At 36.5% G+C, this 20729-nt stretch overlaps 1 protein-coding gene across 3 annotated transcripts; it reads right to left on the reverse strand.

Moving 5' to 3' along the window:
• Positions 1 to 4060: 4060 nt before the first annotated feature.
• Positions 4061 to 18465, reverse strand: LOC139765534 (diphosphoinositol polyphosphate phosphohydrolase 1-like). 3 transcript variants are annotated; one of them, XM_071693057.1, is made up of 5 exons: positions 17795 to 18465; positions 14325 to 14480; positions 11348 to 11386; positions 8972 to 9056; positions 4061 to 7140 (listed from the first exon to the last, which is right to left on the reverse strand). In XM_071693057.1, the coding sequence occupies exons 1-5, from the start codon at positions 17882 to 17884 to the stop codon at positions 6782 to 6784; spliced, it is 729 nt and encodes a 242-aa protein (XP_071549158.1). In that variant the 5' UTR covers positions 17885 to 18465; the 3' UTR covers positions 4061 to 6781. The 3 variants fall into 3 exon arrangements, with proteins under 3 accessions (XP_071549158.1, XP_071549161.1, XP_071549160.1); XM_071693060.1 differs by having other exon boundaries at positions 17686 to 18464; XM_071693059.1 differs by lacking the exon at positions 11348 to 11386 and having other exon boundaries at positions 17795 to 18464.
• Between the last annotated feature and the right edge of the window lie 2264 nt (positions 18466 to 20729).

Consider the following 20729-nt stretch of genomic DNA (forward strand, 5'->3'; position numbering starts at 1 on the left):
TCTAACCAAAGGACCTCGCCAACGAATCATGCATAAAATCTATAGAATACACACGGGACCTATTTCAACCTAGTCTAAAATCTAGCCTAAGACAATCTACGCACCTGATTACGAAGCTCAGGCCTAATCTAAGGACTTACAGGTGGAACTTAACCAAACGATCCAACGAGGGAAATAAAATAACACGGGACTGCACCTAAAGACCAAACAATCAACCATGAGACAGTCTCGTAAACATCTCTAATGGCTCCGGGGTTCTAGAAGAAACCAGGTAACGATTTCGGGAACATTCTAGCATGTTTTGATTCCCAGCGTTGTTTGTGAGAACTGCCCTCAATAACATCAACGGCGTTTGTAAACTGCCTAATTCTTTCCTGAACTTTGATTAGTTACGTTTTAGGCAGTTTCAACGTCACTGTGCCAACTGACCCAATTGGCTTCCTCAAAATATCAGAGCAAAGTTTACCTGGAAAAAGAGAGTTAATAATACACATGTATTTCCTCCTTAGGAATTTTCGGTGCTAATTTGACACCCTGGACACGGCGGCAAAACGGCCGCGAATTGTTATTAATCAATACATCCTGAAAGTCAGGTAATTCTACAAACTGAAATCGATAAGGATAAACAACGAACCTGGATGGCTGGATGGGTCTGATGAGGCGAGCCCAACATGGGTATTTCGTTCAGTCCTGACAACCTTGGAACTCCTCAGGCACGACGAAATGATCCTTGACCACTACGGCAGCTCTTAAGACCTGAGATTTACGCTCAGGTGTAAGTCAAGGTAATTATACCAGAGGGTGTTCATGGAGACTGCCGGCCGGTATTCAACACATAGTGGCGGCCATTTTTCCCTGTACCTCCACGAAGAATCTATAGTCTTTAAAATAACAGAGGGAAAATAAAATTCACGAAGAAAAGGCATTCATTGTATATACATATAACAATTCATTTTTGACAAATTAAACAAAGAAAAATGAAAAAGAATAATTTTCAACCTAACTGGAAATCACATTTTGTATGAGGCTGCCTCCAGAACCGATTCTAAACTTCTAATTTTTGTAATTATCGATTGAGCGAAACGTGGGTTAAATCATGAATTCAAAAGACTTCAGACAGTAGAAACTTTGTTCTGGGTATAAATGACTAAACTTCTGTAAAAATATCTAGACTTTCGATAAAGATTTCACATTTAAATGCCCGAGGTATTTGTATCGTGTATATTAAAGTAAGCGGGATTATGCTCCCACATCCTCACAGTTATCTGCTAGACCCGTATCTTTTATGTAATATTCTTAAATGAACTTGAAAAATAGGTTCTTTTATTTCATTGGTGACGCTTTCTACAAGAGGCAAAATTTATAACAGTAGAATGGCAAAGAGTTTTAAAGATTTTTTTTTTTTTTCGAAAAATGCATGATACACGTTAAGGGGAAAATTCTTGTTATATTTCCCTTTTTTGCTGTTGCACTTCTGGTGGAGAGATAATATGCTTAGTAACGATAGCCATACAAATACAGATGAATAAAGGTCAAGAAACAAAGGAAAATAGAACATGAAAAAAATTTCCCCTACAGAACTCTATTGAAGAAAATACCCATAAAAGTAGTATTCTTTCCTCTATGTCGGTTTACAAGGGTACTGAGTGGAGAGGAAAGGCCCCTAGCTAGCAGATTGGATGTTCATTACTCATGGAAGTTTGAAAAGTTACTGTGCTTTCTGTGATTTCTTTCTACACACACCAAAGCAAAGTTTTATATATATATACATATATATATATATATGTGAGAAATACTTAGAAAAGCAAATGGATTTGTATGTAGCATTTATGGATCTGGAGAAGGCATATGATAGAGTTGATAGAGATGCTCTGTGGAAGGTATTAAGAATATATGGTGTGGGAGGAAAGTTGTTAGAAGCAGTGAAAAGTTTTTATCGAGGATGTAAGGCATGTGTACGTGTAGGAAGAGAGGAAAGTGATTGGTTCTCAGTGAATGTAGGTTTGCGGCAGGGGTGTGTGATGTCTCCATGGTTGTTTAATTTGTTTATGGATGGGGTTGTTAGGGAGGTAAATGCAAGAGTTTTGGAAAGAGGGGCAAGTATGAAGTCTGTTGGGGATGAGAGAGCTTGGGAAGTGAGTCAGTTGTTGTTCGCTGATGATACAGCGCTGGTGGCGGATTCATGTGAGAAACTGCAGAAGCTGGTGACGGAGTTTGGTAAAGTGTGTGGAAGAAGAAAGTTAAGAGTAAATGTGAATAAGAGCAAGGTTATTAGGTACAGTAGGGTTGAGGGTCAAGTCAATTGGGAGGTGAGTTTGAATGGTGAAAAACTGGAGGAAGTGAAGTGTTTTAGATATCTGGGAGTGGATCTGTCAGCGGATGGAACCATGGAAGCGGAAGTGGATCATAGGGTGGGGGAGGGGGCGAAAATTTTGGGAGCCTTGAAAAATGTGTGGAAGTCGAGAACATTATCCCGGAAAGCAAAAATGGGTATGTTTGAAGGAATAGTAGTTCCAACAATGTTGTATGGTTGCGAGGCGTGGGCTATGGATAGAGTTGTGCGCAGGAGGATGGATGTGCTGGAAATGAGATGTTTGAGGACAATGTGTGGTGTGAGGTGGTTTGATCGAGTAAGTAACGTAAGGGTAAGAGAGATGTGTGGAAATAAAAAGAGCGTGGTTGAGAGAGCAGAAGAGGGTGTTTTGAAATGGTTTGGGCACGTGGAGAGAATGAGTGAGGAAAGATTGACCAAGAGGATATATGTGTCGGAGGTGGAGGGAACGAGGAGAAGAGGGAGACCAAATTGGAGGTGGAAAGATGGAGTGAAAAGGATTTTGTGTGATCGGGGCCTGAACATGCAGGAGGGTGAAAGGAGGGCAAGGAATAGAGTGAATTGGAGCGATGTGGTATACAGGGGTTGACGTGCTGTCAGTGGATTGAATCAAGGCATGTGAGGCGTCCGGGGTAAACCATGGAAAGCTGTGTAGGTATGTATATTGCGTGTGTGGACGTGTGTATGTACATGTGTATGGGGGGGGTTGGGCCATTTCTTTCGTCTGTTTCCTTGCGCTACCTCGCAAACGCGGGAGACAGCGACAAAGTATAAAAAAAAAAAAAAAAAAAAAAATATACATATATATATATATATATATATATATATATATATATATATATATATACTCTGCAACCTTAACTTACATATTTACTTGATTACAAAGTATCTAATCAAATTACCCCTTGGGATGGCATTTCTGGACTCTGCTTGCATGTGATTATGGCTGCACGAAAAGAACCCTTGGTAATCTTGTATCATGACTAAAACAAAAGGAAGGACAGGCTTGTTGAGGAAATATTCACTCCAAAGGAGTCCATCACTTCCCTACTACTGGATGTAATGCAGACTCAAAGCTGCACAAGCCCAACAATAAAGGGGTCCTGGGTTGAAACCTGACAGCTAGATGAGGCCATTTCTTATGTTCCAGGCACTTAAGTAGAAAATGAACATGTACAGAAAAATTCATGTAATAACAATAATGATAATAATCCCTTTGGATAGGGAAGAAACAGTTTTGCTCACATATAACTTACATTTCATAAAATGTCAGTATAAAGGGTGAAAGCAAAGGCCGAAAATCCTCCCCTCCTGTATTAACACATTCTACATGAAGGAACAGAAGGGGTCAAGCAAATGGTTTTCCTTGAAAACTTTGCCATCTGCTCTTTCTGCTACATTCCTGAGGAGGTATAAAAAAAAACTTGATTGTTGGCATTAATTTTCAGAAAAACGTAAGATCTCTAATTGGCCTTGTAATGTCTTCCAGTGTATGTATTATGCAATATAAAAAAAACATCAGCATAATACTTGAATGCAGCTTATTACTTCATTCTACCCGAATCTTTTCACAAAAATAAGAGAAAAATGGTGCTCAATAATGTTTCTTAATATCAGTGTAAGTAAAAAATCTCTCAAGGATGGAAACTTTCAGTATCAAGCCTATGAACTTTATCATTTACCATCTCAAAAGCACTTTTAATAATAGGCTTATAGTGACAAAATATATTTACATGAGAAATATTTTATTACTTTTTTGCAGAAAACATAAGTGAGACATCAATAACTTGGCTGAAATTTAAAGGAAAAAAAAATTCATAATGATCTATTCCAACTACAGTAAAGTATTAAAGCTGAGAAATCTATGAATCTGTAAGGATTATGCATACATGTTCTCGAGCAACAACCTCAAGCCAGCAAAAAAGGTGGTGAGAAACTCAGCTGAGCCCTCACTTTCACATACCTACCTGTTTCATTTAATGCTCATAATTTCTAATACTCTTAATATCAGCAACTTTTGATACATGTCTTTTATGGGTATGTATCTCTTACAAGTAAAACGTGAGCATTTATAAAAAAAAATTATCTGAGACCTGATGCTACTACCCACACCTGGGCTCAAAGAAGAGTGTTTACACAGAGACACACCAATATATTCAGGAAGATAGGTTTACACATTTCAAATGGAATCATTCATAAGCCTACATGGAGTTCCATTTACATACCCAGTAAGCACACTAATATCCATTCATATAACACCTGTAAAGTGATGTATACAAAGGATCATACATGTGCAGTGACTACATCGCAAATCTTAGCATCTTAGTCAGATATGTTGATTACATCTGTTAAGCATTTCACAATCACATAATAGCCATAACACATGACTATTTCAGATGTGTATATATCTTGTGACAATTTTATTCAGATACGAAAATCAAAAGGACAAAACTATAATACTACCAACTAATGCCTTCAACACCAAGGAAACAGCTCACAGTCTCTTCTTTACTCTTTCTGAATATATGAACATCAATTTAGTTGTTTCATTCAACATATCCAAGAAGAGGAAATGAAGTGAGAGGCTAATCCAGATATCTATATGCTCAGAGCACCAATTGGAAGTATTATACATAAATACTATAAAAGGAATGTAGAGTATCTTCTTGAATGTGGTTTAAAATCTTTAGTGTTACACACCTCCCAAGAGACAGTGATCTGCACTTTGTTTTGAAAACTGTGAAAACTAGAGGTGATGGTTTCAAATATCTAGCTACTGACTATAAATGTTTCATCAATGTTCTTATTCCTGATCAAATTTGTGTATCTGCATTAATCTTGGCTTCTTGTAGGTTACAGCAAGAATAAGTCATGCTTTATACATGCAAAAGCCATGAAACAGGCCAATATAAATACATAAAGTGATGTCTTAACAAAAAAAAATTCTTCCATATCCATAACAACTGGCAAAGCCACCATTGTATATCATGAAATTTCTTTTTCCAAATCCTCAGCACTGGCCAATTCCCAAAAGGGTCGTTTCTTGTAGTAGGCACTAATACTGTATCTGATTAAACCAACATAGTTGATCACTTAATGCATATAATTACATGTATAAATTCTTCAAAATAGATAGCAATGCCAGTAATAACAAATCACTCTTTACAGCTCAAATCAGTCTTAAAAAGTGATGATTTAATTTGAAATAAGTCTTCAAACAATAAACCTATACAATATCATTTCAGCACCTCCTACGAAAACCGACCAAATAATATTACACTCTTACAGCCATTCAGTGCCTCCACAGATTCAGAGAAAATTATACAGCACTCGATATCTTCAATACCCAGGACCTAGTCAACCAAGAAAAATGGTAAGAACAGAAGTGAAAACAAGACACTGACCAATTATTTCAAAGCAATTTATATCACGGAAAATATATAAAAGCAGTCTAATATATTTCCCATGAGGAAGCAGTTGACATTAAAAACTGCAGTCAACAGGATCTTGGGTATACAAGGTAGTAGTGAATGTAACTATTGAATATGAGAAAATATATCAAACAGTGGAAGGCAAGAACAATTTTCAAAACTAATCCATCATTTACTCAAAAAATATTACAAAACCAGTTTTCAAACAATATCCAGTATAGTAATAAATAAGCATAATTGTACAGGGTAACAACTTCTATTCCTTTAACTTATTATAAATTATTAATATCAAATCACTATCAAGAATACTAAAACAACAATATGAAAGGCTGTGACACTGAACGATCAATAGCTTAAGATCAGCATATGCCACAGATTAAAAGAGGACATGGAAGGACACACCAAGGACGGAAGATTTAAGTAGGAATAACCAAGAGCACATTTAAATGACAAAAGCAAGACAACGTCAAAAAGGGACTATAATGATGACATGTACCTGTGTCTCTGAGAGGGAAATTGCATGAAATGTGACCTGACATGTACAACTGTGTTACACAAAATGACTGAAAACAACACACAACAGGAATGTTGTAGGATAAATTAGGAAAGGTAAAAAAATATATAAGGCAAAAATTCAAGAAATGAATTATACTATGAATGGAAACTGAACACTTATGTCAATTAAAAACAAATAAACACAGATGAACATGTGATGGGAGTCGATGAGGGGTAAAGAAAGGTCTCTCTACACAATAGCATCATACACTAATCTGTGGTGAAGATTTTTATACAATGATCAACTAATAAGTAGACAATGATTTTAATGCAAAAACTTTAGTCACTGATGAACAATCTGATGAAAATGACATTAGGATATGTTTATTAAACAATATCAATACGAAACTATGTGAAATGTGACATTTTTAAAACAAGGTAATGAAATGATGAAAACAATATGGCAGTATGTTTGTGAAACTGGTGATTACAATTATGATGTGCATGACAGGATGGCAGTAGTTTATGTGTCATTGGCAGCATCTTCAGTAGTACATCCATTGCTTAAATCCTCCTGTGATGACCCAGGACTTTTGTTCAGTTCTCCATTAGACTCTACCATTCTATCTTCCTTGATGTCGTTCTGTATCTCATCACTATGATCCACGTCCATAACCATATCGACCTGATCCTCAATTATGTTATTTGGATCTGACGCACCTGTGATGTTTGGTTGGCAGCTGGACGGTGACTGTGTGTTGGTGGTAGAGTGGTCCCGACGAGTGTTGGGGAGTAAAAGACTTACATAACTGCTCTGTACAGGTTTGTGCTTTGCCAACTGTTTAACAGCTTCTTCCATACTGAACCACTTCCGTTTTCGACCTGATTAGAATACAAAGAAATATAAAAGGGGAAATTTTAACCACGTGCAAAGAAAAGAAGCAAAAATAAGCAGAGGATAATGAAAAAGATTAACAGATCCTTCTTTCTTTCAAACTACTCGCCATTTCCCGCATTAGCGAGGTAGCGTTAAGAACAGAGGACTGGGCCTTTGAGGGAATATCCTCACCTGGCCCCATTCTCTGTTCCTTGTTTTGGAAAATTAAAAAAAATAATGAGAGGGGAGGATTTCCAGCCCCATCTACATTTCTGACACCTATTCCCTTCTGAAAACTCCCTCAGGGGGGGCTACATATCCAATATATAATATCAAAGCTTAGCCGTTTTCCTCATCAACCATTACAACTGGAATTGTAGCCCTGAAAACTCATAAAATATACCAATTTATCATACAGTCTGGAAATTATATGGAACGCATCACTTACAGTATGTAAAGTATATTCAACACAAACTTGCATGAAAACAACTACAACACACTGGGCATTCACTATCATATTTGCCACAGACTCAAAGATATATAAATGAAAAAAGTGAAGTGAATGGATGGAGTGAAAAAATCTTGAGTGATCAGGGCCTGAACATTCAGGAGAGTGAGAGGAATGCAAGAAATTGAGTAAATTGGAACGATGTGGCATACTGGGTGGGGTGAACATGCTGTCAATGGATTGAATAAGGGCATGTGAAACCTTTGGGGTAAACTATGGAAAGGTCTGTGGATCCTGAATGTGAACAGGGAGCTGTGGTTTCAGTGCATTACACATGACAGCAAGAGACTGAATGTGAATGAATGTGGCCATTTTCGTCTGTTTTCCTGGCACTACCTTGCTGAGGCAGGGGGTGACAGTGCTGTTTCCTGTGGGGCTGGGTGGTGCCACGAATGGGTGGGGGCAGGGAAGTATGAATATGTGCATGTGTATATATATCAGTATGTGTATGTATATGTTGATATGTATATATGCGTATATGGACATTTACGTATATATATGTGTATATAAGTGGATGAGCAATTCTTCATCTGTTTCCTGGCGCTACCTCAGGAAAACCCCCACCTGCTCTTGTCTCTACCAGACTTGGCTTCTCAAGTAACTCACTTTCTCTGTGTCCAGCTATTATTGTTTATCGTGTGTATGTCGAGGCATCTTGCATATAAAGGTGGATATGTTCACAAGGGTTTGTCTCATGCTGCCACTCAATTTACTAAGCATGATATATGGTTAAGAGACAGTCTGTGTAATACTATGTTCACATCTGTACATTGGACATGAGCGGAGGATCAAGCATAAAGCTAAAAAGCTTTAGGCACCCAATCCGTCCCACGTCAACAGATGCAAAAGTGAAGTTAACACAACAAAATAAAATGATTATGATAATATAATCCTTATTGCATTATCTTACAGTTTAATCACTGTGTTTGCAATCAAGTTTTTCGTAAATAACTAAATAATGATTTTTTCTTATCTGCAACTTCCATTACCATACTGTGATTAGAAAATTCTTAACAGTGCTTATCATAAAAGACCTCTCTTACATCTTACCTTGAGTCTACTATAGTGCAAGTAAAAAATTCTGCCTTCTACAAACACATAATGATCGTAGAAATACCTATGAAAAGAAGCTTAAATACTTTGTCTAATGATTTATTTACAAACTAAAAACTTTTTCTCCTACAAGGAATAGGGTTTCACATACATCCTCCTCTGCATGATCTACTTATTTGATCTAACTGGTGATGAACTTAAATGTCCTCACCTCTGTGTTGCCCCCATCCCCCCACATAAACTTAAAAAAAAGAAATAGAAAAAGTAACCCTTACCAAATACTTTAGACTCGTCCCATTCTTCCATCTCCTCTGTAACAACCAAAACATACACGCTCGTTCGATGCCCACGCTCAGAATTCTGAAACAAAAACATAATTAACAATACAACGCATCAAAATATGATTAATCATTACAAGAGTAAACGTTTGAAAAGTTTGAAAAAATAACAGACGTTTGCAGGATTTACTGACCTTGTTGAGATGGAATACACAGAAAAGGATGTAAGAATATTCAGTGGGTACTGTTTTGAAGAACCATGAAATGCAGCACGTTTCCGAGGCAATATATAAAAAAGTAAATGTTTTACATTCAATTATGACTATGAATTTGCCAATTAATCAGTGATAAGTAACGGCTATTTATGAACATAATGGTACGGAATTTAAGTACTAGGAGGGACTGAGTTTGGGAATGTTATTAACAATATATCCAAGAACAACAAATTCAGCAAAAGTGTAACAAACAAAAAGAGAGAAAATGTGGAGTGTAGGACAAATGACCATAATGGAAACAATAATAATAAGGTATGAAAATGGAGTCATTATTCAGTATGGCTAACTGGACATATAAGTACTTAAATATCGAAGAACCATCACAAGCATAATCAAAAGAAGAGTTATCCAAAAAGATTTGAAGGGAAAGTATTTTGCTGGAGCTTTATGATTGGTACAACCTTCACTACTGTATGATATGAATACATGGGTCTGTAACAAGATTGTGTAGCAAAGCACAGGTAGATATGACACACTTTCTTTAAAAAGGATGGACTGAGGAACTAGAGGTGGATACAATACTGTTAAGTGGGCACATGGTAAAATATGAAGTAATCTTTTAGTAAAGACTGGCAGTGATTTGTATCAAACTTAGGTGAGAAGGAACTGATAAATGAAAAAGACCATATGAATTGGTGAAAGGTCAGAGAAAAAGTTTAATATTCTTGAAGTAATTCTCAGAAATGTACAAGGACTGCACTAAGTAGGACTTTTCAAATGCTACCCAAAACCATTCTACTATCCTCAAGGCATATTGCAGGAAGATTACTTACATTACAGCTTTTCAGGCAAAAAATGCTAAGCTTTCACAAAAAAAAATGGAAAATTGTAAAATCCCAAACTTCAAATGGTATTTCACCATTTGTGGAGTCAAAGTCTTCTGCAGCTTGTACTTGACACGTTCAGATTTCTGACTAGGATAACCCAAGTTCCAGAAAAAATTTGTTATCAAGTGAACAGAGACTCATTTCACTAGTTACTTTACAATACTGACTTCTGGGGCTTTATAAGAAAAAAAAAATTGGATATCTGGCTTTTCATGACATAAACCATTAGCAATGGAAATGTTTACAAAAATACAGACTAAAGTACAGTACAGGAAAAGGCTTTTTTCTGTAACTGGAAAGAGGGGTAATACATTGTCATGGGATCTGTTAGCTGATTCAAAGCAACAAAATCAGAACCACAGCAAACCTCTCAAGCAGTGAAGTGAAGAGGAGTAAAGATATTAATCTTTGCACTGAGACAGGTTAGGAAAATACAGAAAAAAGGTACAGAAATTGCATCAGCTTCTAGTAATACAGTGTTTACTCGGTTACAAATTAACAATCATCTTTTTAGTGCCTTCAAGAGATAGCATCAGGACGACGGACAATGGCTTCACTTGTACACATCCTGTCTCCAGCTGTTACCACATTCTCACATGTAAGAAGAAAATCTTAGCATAGTGCCCCCTAAGCAACACAAGTTATCTTAGTTCAAGGCTTTGTCAAGACACAGTGACCTGTTCTGCACATATCAAAGCAAATAATACTGTCACCTCTGTTTTAGCACTGAAAAAGATTCCCTGTCTTGTAAGGGTATTGGATGCACTGTGACCTATGTGCTTCTAAAAAAAAAATATCTGCATGTATCCTTCTGCCCTATCTTAAGGAAAAGCATCATCACAAGTAAGCTGATAGACAGGCGGATGAATCATCAAATAAAAGTATAATCATACAAGGCATGAGTGGTGGTCTGAAGCAAAAATGCATCTATACAGTGTACAAACTGAGTAAGTGTTTCACAAAATAATTCAAAGACAGCAGATTTTCTATATTTTTCTTACATATATGTATTGTGTTGCATATGATTCTCCTGGGAGAAATCATAACAATTGTTAAAGAAGGTTGTTCATGTTATTGGGTAGGCATAAGCAATGTTATTAAAAACTATATTCCATTATTTGTAGGAGGAAAGGAATATAACAAGCAGCTTACAAAATGCCATTTCTAACAATGTACTCAAAATAATGAATTAGAAGCAAATTAGACCAGACCAGTAGTAAGCTGTCTGAGTCATAGCAATCATCACATCAAGCCCAGCTTTGTTAGCTTGCCTTCATTTTTAAGGAGTCGTCGTGGCCACCTTGTGGGTCCTGATGAGGAGCAAGGGGAAAATAAATAAGAGAAAGAACATCAATTTAGAGAAACTAGTTTAAGAAAAGCTATTCATTTTGCAAAACCAGTACACTAAAACCCATTCAAAGTTGTTTACTTAGAAATTACAAATCACAGAATCCCTACTTAAATACAACCTTATTTACTTTGTTTATCCTGCTTTTTTGTCAATATCAAAATCCTTAAAAAGGTTGTTACAGAAAGGGACAAATATAAATCATAATAATATATAACAGGCAAATTTCATTTCACTAGAGTGTACAGATATACAATTTTAACTTTATCAAATCCTTCTTGCAAAGCAAATTAGGTTTAAGTATTCTAATGCTAAGCAGGGAATACAGTTTTCATGTTTCTCAACAAAAATTTTATAAAAAATCCATGACTCAGCAATAATGGCCTCGCTCTGAATTTGGGATAATGCATTTACCATTATGTAACAATAATCCAAATCACAAAGACTACATTAAGGAATACTGTTTTTATAATTCGTAATTCAATTTATCACAAGCTTAACAAAATTCAAAGGCATCCAAAAGGCTGTTATTAGCATAAAAGTACTGCTAGTTTGTTTAGGCTTTTAATATACCAGCACATCTAAGAAATCTACAAACCATGGCAACAATTTTCAATACAGCATGGCACAGGCAGTCATGCCCCAACTATCACAATCTTGGATGACTGCGAAAATGAAGAGTAAAAGGAAAAAAATAAATAGAAAGTTAATCTGAGCTCCTTATGTATATGTAGACCTAGCTCTTAGAGGTAGAAAGGTTGTAAAACTAAGGAAATTTTTTTTAGAATCACTAGAATTCCATAGCTTCATTATTCAAGGCAGGAAGGAGGCATCACAATGATCAACCCTTGCATGGATAGTCTCCACACCAACCCTATGAAGAGCTGAGGGTCCCACCTTAGTAACTGAACACTCACTTAAAGCTCATGGGAGGTATGGCCAAACTAATACCTGCAAAAACACAAGAAGGAGCAACAACATCTCATTGGATGGAAAAGTATGGTTCAAAAGAGGTGATGGGAGGAGAGAGAATGTGGAAAACTTCTGATTCAATTCAGGCTATGAGAGAGGTGGAAGAAGACCCACCTCATAAGTGCATAATACTCTATACTAGGGTGAAAAACACCTTTGCTCCCTAAGAAGATAATATTGGTACCTACACAACACTCGCAACTTTTGAGTAGATTTTGAGATAGTTAGTGAGGTTTACAGGACAGAGTGGAAGATATGGGTATGCCAATTATATTCATGTTACTGTAGTGATTAATTGCATTACTCTGAAATCTAATACAGAGATAGCAAACAAGTAAGATTTATCAAGAGACACTATTTGGGTAGATACTGCACTTTTGCACTGATAAGCATAACCAAGGTAATGCTTCCCCATTCTACGATGTTACACAGGTCCAAATTCAAGGTATTTTTGATGCATAAGATGAAAAGTGGGAAAGAGGTTGAAGTGATGGGACTGCTATTCAATTTCTTAAGAATGGAGGTGAAAGTGTCAGTGACTGGTCTGTCAAATTTTTCAGTGTATCTAAGGCTCTAGATGAGGTGTTGGAGGACTAACAGAATGCCTGTGTGGTGCCATTTTCTACAGGCAAGGGTGGAAAAAATTTAATGTTTGGATGACAGAATAGGGTTCTACACAGCTTCAACATTGATTTCAAAATGGGAATTTGATTCAATTTGATATCACAGGTTTCCCTGATTTTTTTCAATCTACATTACCTCCTGATATTCAGGAATATAATGTCTTTTGTTCTTAGAAAGGGTTATGTTGTGCTAATTCTTAGGATCCCACATGTGTACAAGTGAAGAAACCATTTACTTTATAATCTAGCATTCAATTCAGTTTATACAATGATTAATAACGAGTCTGATATTACCTCCACAACCTACAGTTCCCATTATGAAATGCACTGAATGGTGTGGGGGTCATCGGTACATTTAACGTTATTAAGACCATGGGATCAATCTATAGATCTAATGCTGACACAATTAAGTCATAGGTTGAGAGCATTATGACTGTAAACCTAAATCACAGAAAGGGAAAACACAGCTGTCATAGGTTGAGAGCATAATAACTAAACCTAAATCACAGAAGGGGAAAAAAAAATCTATGACCATACATTAATAGCATATGAGACCAAAAAACAAACTTTTTTTTAACACTCACAAGTGCTTTCAATGAAGGAAATGCTTTGTAAGTTGACTATCTGCTACATATTTTGAATACTCCACCAATTTTATAAAGCAGATATGAGCATAATGGATGAATGGAATAATGACTAAATAAACAAGTGGAAGAAGACCTGAAGACTGGTCAGATGCGGACTTAATCAGCAGTAATAATGGGCTTTCTGGTATTCTTAAAATTAATTTTTTGTACAGCCAAATTATTTTGGTTATATTGAGGCAGTCGAGGCAACTGAAAAATTCAGTGGAGGTCATGATACATGGAGATTTATTAGATCTGTCGAAGGGTATAAAGACTAAAATGGCTCTGACATGTACACAGATAAACAAAGCCATACATTTACACACACACACTAATATATGTATATATATAAATAAATAAATAAATATATATATATATATATATATATATATATATATATATATATCTTTCTTTCTTTCAAACTATTCGCCATTTCCTGCATTAGCAAGGTAGCGTTAAGAACAGAGGACTGGGCCTCTGAGGGAATATCCTCACCTGGCCCCCTTCTCTGTTCTTTCTTTTGGAAAATTAAAAAAAAAAACAAGAGGGGAGGATTTCCAGCCCCCCGCTCCCTCCCCTTTTAGTCGCCTTCTACAACACGCAGGGAATACGTGGGAAGTATTCTTTCTCCCCTATTCCCAGGGATATATATATCTTATAAATATTCACCATTGCTTACCTCAAACACACCAAGACAGCGTCCCAACATGCCACAAACACCTGCCTCTTCCCGAACTTCCCTGATAGCTGCCATATCGGGGAGTTCGTTAGGCTCCACTCCACCACCTGGCACGATCCACAGTTCTGAGTCACGGCGTGAAGACACCAGTAACACCTACGTGAAATCCAACATTAAGTACACTATCTACTGATAAGAAACATATTGATGTTTCCTAACTGAAATGATCACTGATTACATAGTGCCCATTTACACTAAACCTTATCAAAACTTGTATATGCTTCACAGGAAACCCATAAAAAAGAAAAAATATTCAAAATCATACTTATTTTGTAAATTAGATGTTATAGATGAAAAAATCATACGATCTATTATAAACATTTCCAACCTGTTACCTTCAGTGGCTCAAAGCAGCACTGTGAAACAATATGTGTCCTTTTTCCTAATAAAGGATATTCATATCTCTTTTATTCTAATTTTTTTGTCACATTCACACTCCAGTTTACTGGAAAACCTAAAGCATATTTTCAGATTTCAGAAAATCAACTTCCTTTTTTTTTAGCGTTCCTCTTTCTTCTTCATTTCCTTTGTTTCCCTTTCTCCAATCTTTTCTTTTTTTCCTTTTACTCTTCTTTCCTCAAATTTTTCTTGTTTCCTTTACCTGCCTCTTACTCTTTACTTTCTTGTTTTCCTTACTTACCCCTTACTCCATATTTTCTTGCTCACTTTACTTATTGACTACTTTTTTCTTCATATTTGCTTTCACTTAATTACCTTTAATCTATCTTTCCTGCTTCCCTTTATTTAGCCCTATATATTTTCTTGCTTTCCTTTCTGCTCCTTACCCTAACTCTTCCTGGTTTCCTTTATTTCTACCTGGGGAAGTGATAACTCGAGATTTTAAGCTCAAGTCCCTACAGGTAGTGCTTCAAGTAGAAAACCCCAGGGTTATGTAAATTCTGCATTAACCAAGATATGGAAACAGCAGCTTAATCCAACAATACATGGGTGATAGAGACAATCCTAGTTCCCCTGCCAATAACCCTTATTCCATCCCATGCCAATACCACCTTATCCCTCATCATACATTTTCTATGAAGTATTTATCAATACCATCTTAGGTGATACCATAGTGTGGCAAACTCTTCTTAAGCTAATTCATCTTTTACATAATCCATACTTAAGGGTCACAGAAATTTTCATTCTAGAACATAATCCTCCTTACACAATGTAATGGTATTCAAATGCTTGGCTAATGATGGCCAGGTAAGCAAGAGTTTGTCAAGATTGTAACCTAATTGCTAAAAAGGGTTCTGGGTATGCTGTTGTAATGTTGTGACAGCCTATGTCGACTTAATGTACAGCAAGTTAACATCTTTTTTAGTATACTTCTTAAACAATCAGAAATTTGGAAAATAAAATAATCCTCCAAAGTCCAAATCCCAACCGTTCTGGATTTTTAACGTACCTATACAAGACTTGGAAGTTCTCTTTTTCTTTTAATGAACCGTTAATTTCAAATAATGTCAAAAATATTGCAAGATGAATGATAACTCCTAGTGTAATCTAGGTGTGATTTGTTGACTCCTAGACATGTTCGACCATCTGCCATATTCCTCCAACTCCCTACAATCAACTTACTTTTAACCATAAAATACGAAAAAACTTCAACCCATTCAAAAAGTGAATACCAAAATTTTTTTCATATCAGATGGTTGCTTTCCTGCATGCACTTTTATGAATCTGTTTTGCCATCTCTTAATACTGTCTGGCCAAACATATCATCAGCAGACAGCATAGAATTTAATACTGTCTTAGCCAAAGAGTCCCATCAGACCTATCTCACTTGTCTTTTGGATGTTTCATTTCAAGACCTATCTCACTTGTTTTTTGGATGTTTCATTCTAATCTTATGAAGTTCTTTCATTTCAAGACACACTTTTCACTTGAAAAACATCCATTTTTCAGGAGGACCACAAAGTATGGCATCACATCATTAAAATGGAGAATGCCAGTCATAAAAATGCTCACAAAAAAGGCAACAGACTACCGATATAAACATTTTTTCATTTACTAACACTGTCTTCAATTGATTTACAAGAGTATTTCACTGATGCTACAGCAATCCTCTTAGTTTTCAGCTGTTTATATTGCTTAGTGTGTTCCCAACTTTATCCTAGTATTAACTATCTTTCTGTTGTCAATAACCCCAAACGGATCAGAAACATGTACAAAATTAGCCAAACTAATTCAACAACCTTACTGCTTTTATGAAAAAAAGTCTCCTTGAATGAGCAAAATGAACACAAATAGGAATTTTGAGAAAAGGATTTAGTCGTCCAACAGTAGTGCTGTGTTTAGCTTACAAAATAAGAGTGGCAGTGTATGATGATTTCATTCTGAAATATCATGTAAAGCACTCTAAGTGGGGGTTACGAAAATATAAAAAAGGTAAAATGCTTGAATAAAATCAAAACCAAACAAAACCCCTCCCAACTTCCCCTTATAGCCATAAATCACCCGAATGCTATGTATTCTGGTTGAAATATAAGAGACACACCCGTGATTGAACGCTATGATGTCTACGCATTCAAACAAAAAGCTGCCCAACTGAGTGGCTGTTTGTGCCACTGCCCACCCTCCACGTGCAAGCTGCCATTAAACATGGTTCCCAGCAGCAGACCATACCATTGGTTGATTCTTACAACATATCTCGGCTAATATGGGAAGCTAGAAGAAGTCTTCACAGGTTCATCTATTTCAAACATATTTCATCTACTATTACGTTAAGCCCCCATTCTTCCTAATCATCACAACCAACACCAATATTACCTCAAATAATACTACAGAATATATTGCCCTATGTCATTATGATTCTATTCTCTGAACACTGCCCTGGTCCCAATTGCAAAAATAAATCACTCAATATGCAAAGCTATCAGACTGAGGGAGCTAAAATAATAAAACATGAAATTCAAATTGAAGGGGGATAATTCTACGACCTAGATCAAATCCTCTATCATGCACTTAAATGATAATGTTAAATTTAAGGATTGGAAATACCGGAACGGACCACTTAAGAGTACGACATCATATAATTTCAAATCATCTTAGTATTTCATACCAAGTCCCCTGAATGGTTTACACTGAGTAAGGTTTGGTTCAGGAGAATGTGGAGGCTAAGCTTCCCTGGTTTGGGGTTAAGGTCAACTGCTTTATCAAAAACATTTCCACTTACACATTACCCGTACAACATGATATATAAAAGACATATGTTATCACAGCATTAACTGGTTCATTCTGACAATTCCTATGTCCATTCTAACATCTACAGTCCATCTAGGTGCTCACCCAAACCCACCATGTTAATGAAGACATTTTCAGGAAGTGGGCCCCACCATGAGTGTGGATCACCCTCTCAGTAGTGGATAACCGGGTAATTATTGGTAGTTAACCTGGTAAGGATTCACCTGGGTCTCATCCTGGTTGACGCATATACACGCTGCTCTCTTGACAAATCCGTCTTCATCGTAGTTTCGAGCCTTCACCATGTCGGTCATAATACAGATGTAAAGGCCTGATCCCCTTGTGACAGTGCTTGAGATGATGATAATGGTTGATGATGTACTAGACTAGGTGCCCATGAAGTCAAGAAGACATAGTGGTGCTGTGTGGAGACGAAAAATTGGGGAGGGAAAAAAGGTGACTCCGGTGGTGACAGAGTACGAAGATGCCAAAACTTCAAAACAGAAAGAGAGAACTGAAGTCTTAAACTGAAGGGTAAGAAAAGGCGATCCCCAACCGACTGAGATGGGCTGGGATCTACCAAAAACTACGTAATTCAACCATACTAGGTATTTCTTATCTCCTACGGTGAGAAAAACGGGGCTATTCGATCGTGTTGCCTTCCACCTTAAATTATTCCGACTAGAATGGTGACCTTTTTTTGTCACCTTTATAAACTTGCTTCTATTTGTAGTTCAGGTATATCAATAAACGATCAGTCCTCCTTATGTGTTCCACAGCCATGGCTTCAAGTGAGGGCCGCAGTGGGGAGATATTCGTCCACAAACAGAAAGGATGTTACAACGACACGACGATGGCCGACGACCGCTCAGCTGGTCTCCCGATCGTTAGCATTAACCCCGCCAAAACCGAGGAAAACAAGGATGCTGTCCCTTTATTCATCTGTCACCCAATATTCTGTAAATTACCTTCCTCATTAATTTCTTTTTTGTCTTTAAATATCAACAAAATTATCAACCATCATTTCACACATACTAAAGATATCATATCTGAGTTATTTTTTCACGATCACATTTGGTGTTATTTGAAATCCATATAATGTGGCTCGCATCATCCATCTTTTACTCTTACCTCCATATAAAAAGGCTTTACTTTCTAATATGTTATATCTTTTCATTTTTTATTTGCTGAATTTCTATGATTCTATGCGTCAATCAAAACAGTACTTTTCCTCGATATTCTGAGGGTGGACAGGAACACGAATTTCAGCATTCATTAACCACCACCTGATGTTATATGTTATTAATAGATTTGTCACTGTTTATTCTTACTAAATGAAAAACTTACAAAAATACCAAAATAGTTTTAATCTAGAAAAAATAGCTTTCAATATACCATCAGGGTACATCTCACGTAAAATTTAAATTTCGATAATACTCGAAATATTTTGTAATCAACCATATTTAGTCCTGGAATTATGTAATCACTACTAATCATAGATAAAAGATATAAATGAAAATCATTCCTCTGATCATGAGGACTGGAGTTGTCAAGTATGTCCAGTGAACGATCAGTATGTGTAATAACAAACATAACATTCCTCCTGCTGATATATTTTTCTAGTGGGTGTATCATTGCACACAATACTTCACTTCGCATGATATATTGAAGGATAATCTACCGCTGCTTCGTAAGAATGCATAATTCTTTCTGATATATGGCGTCTGAAAAAGTAACTGCATTGACAGGAAGAAAAATATATAAACATTAGAGTTAAGGCTCCCCTTCTGAATGGCTTCCTTGTATGATTGGCTTACCTGTATGGCTGGCGTACATGTAAACTGGTTCACCTGCATGATTGCCGTAACTGTGTGACTGGCATACATGCCAACGTCACCACACTCTCACCTGCATGTCCTCCTTTACTAGTCTTCCTAATTTTGGTGCTACCCACTTGTCTGCTAAATAACAGGGAATCATACGAACAGAACATGAGATGGATCCTTAGGTACAGATCCTTCACAAGTGAGTACTGATAAAGTCCAAAATGAATCAACGACACATATACGCGAACTAACCAAGGATTCACGAGACACAATAGGGCCTCAGGCACAGCCTTGTACTGCACAGATGGTTCTATGAACACACAGAAGCAATGATAGAGCCATCTACGAGGAGTAGAGAAACAGAAAATCTCGCTCAACAGTGGCTTAACATCAACAAAGATAAAACCAAGTCGTGCACACACAGTTTATCCACACTAAACCAGAACATTATCTGTCTGTAACCTTTAAGCTTGCGAGAACGGCTAAATCCCAGAGATTATGGTGGGTCTAGGCATTAAGAAATCTTAATCAACATTCCTAGGCTTTAGACAATCTTAATTAGCATTTCTAGGCTTTAGGAAATCTTGATTAGCATTTCTAGGCTTTAGGAAATCTTAATTAGCATTTCTAGGCTTTAGGAAATCTTAATTAACATTCCTAGGCATTAAGAAACCTTAATTAGCATTCCTAGGCTTTATGAAATCTTAATTAAATCTTAATTAGCATTCCTAGGCTTTAGGAAATCTTAATAAGAATAGCCTAGGTTAGGAAATCTTAATTAGGATAGCCTAGGATTTAGGAAATCTTAATTAACATGTTATAATTCTTTATTAAGCTGTACGAAATCTAAATTAGCACATCTTGGCAGGGAAGAGGAAGGTACCCCATTCTCTGTGACTAATGAAATAATGAAATTTGAAATCATGACTTGCAGTGTCTCAAAGAACAGATTAATTACACTTTAACCAAAGTTTGTTGAGAGGCCAAATTTCTAAAACAAACATCAAGAACATGATACGTCCTGTGTAGATTATTCCCATCCTACTTTAACAAAAACATGAGAGACATCTTAACAAGTAATGTACACCAATATAATTACTTCAGCCTAATTATATCTCGTATAGATGATGCCCGACGTTAATCAGACCAGTAGTTACCACGATAACCACAAAGACTGACATCACACTGCTATCAATTACACCTTTGTCACTGTCTGATACATGGAAAAATTTGTCATCATGTAAAGCCGAAACTGATCAAAGATGAATGATTCCATACACTGTATTTCAAATAACTCCTGCAGCCTCTATAGTATAAGTCTTCAACAAATCGG

The sequence above is a fragment of the Panulirus ornatus genome, chromosome 55, assembly GCF_036320965.1.
Source record: "Panulirus ornatus isolate Po-2019 chromosome 55, ASM3632096v1, whole genome shotgun sequence".
Classification (NCBI taxonomy): Eukaryota; Metazoa; Arthropoda; class Malacostraca; order Decapoda; family Palinuridae; genus Panulirus; species Panulirus ornatus.

Excerpts from the sequence above, each read along its gene's own strand:
- LOC139765534 (XM_071693057.1), bottom strand. The coding sequence starts at position 17,884 with ATGACCGACATGGTGAAGGCTCGAAACTACGATGAAGACGGATTTGTC. Across the intron at positions 14,481-17,794 it reads TCAACCAGGATGAGACCCAG|GTGTTACTGGTGTCTTCACG; the intron begins GTGAATCCTTAC and ends GATTTCACGTAG. Across the intron at positions 11,387-14,324 it reads GCTGTCTTGGTGTGTTTGAG|GACCCACAAGGTGGCCACGA; the intron begins GTAAGCAATGGT and ends GCTCCTCATCAG.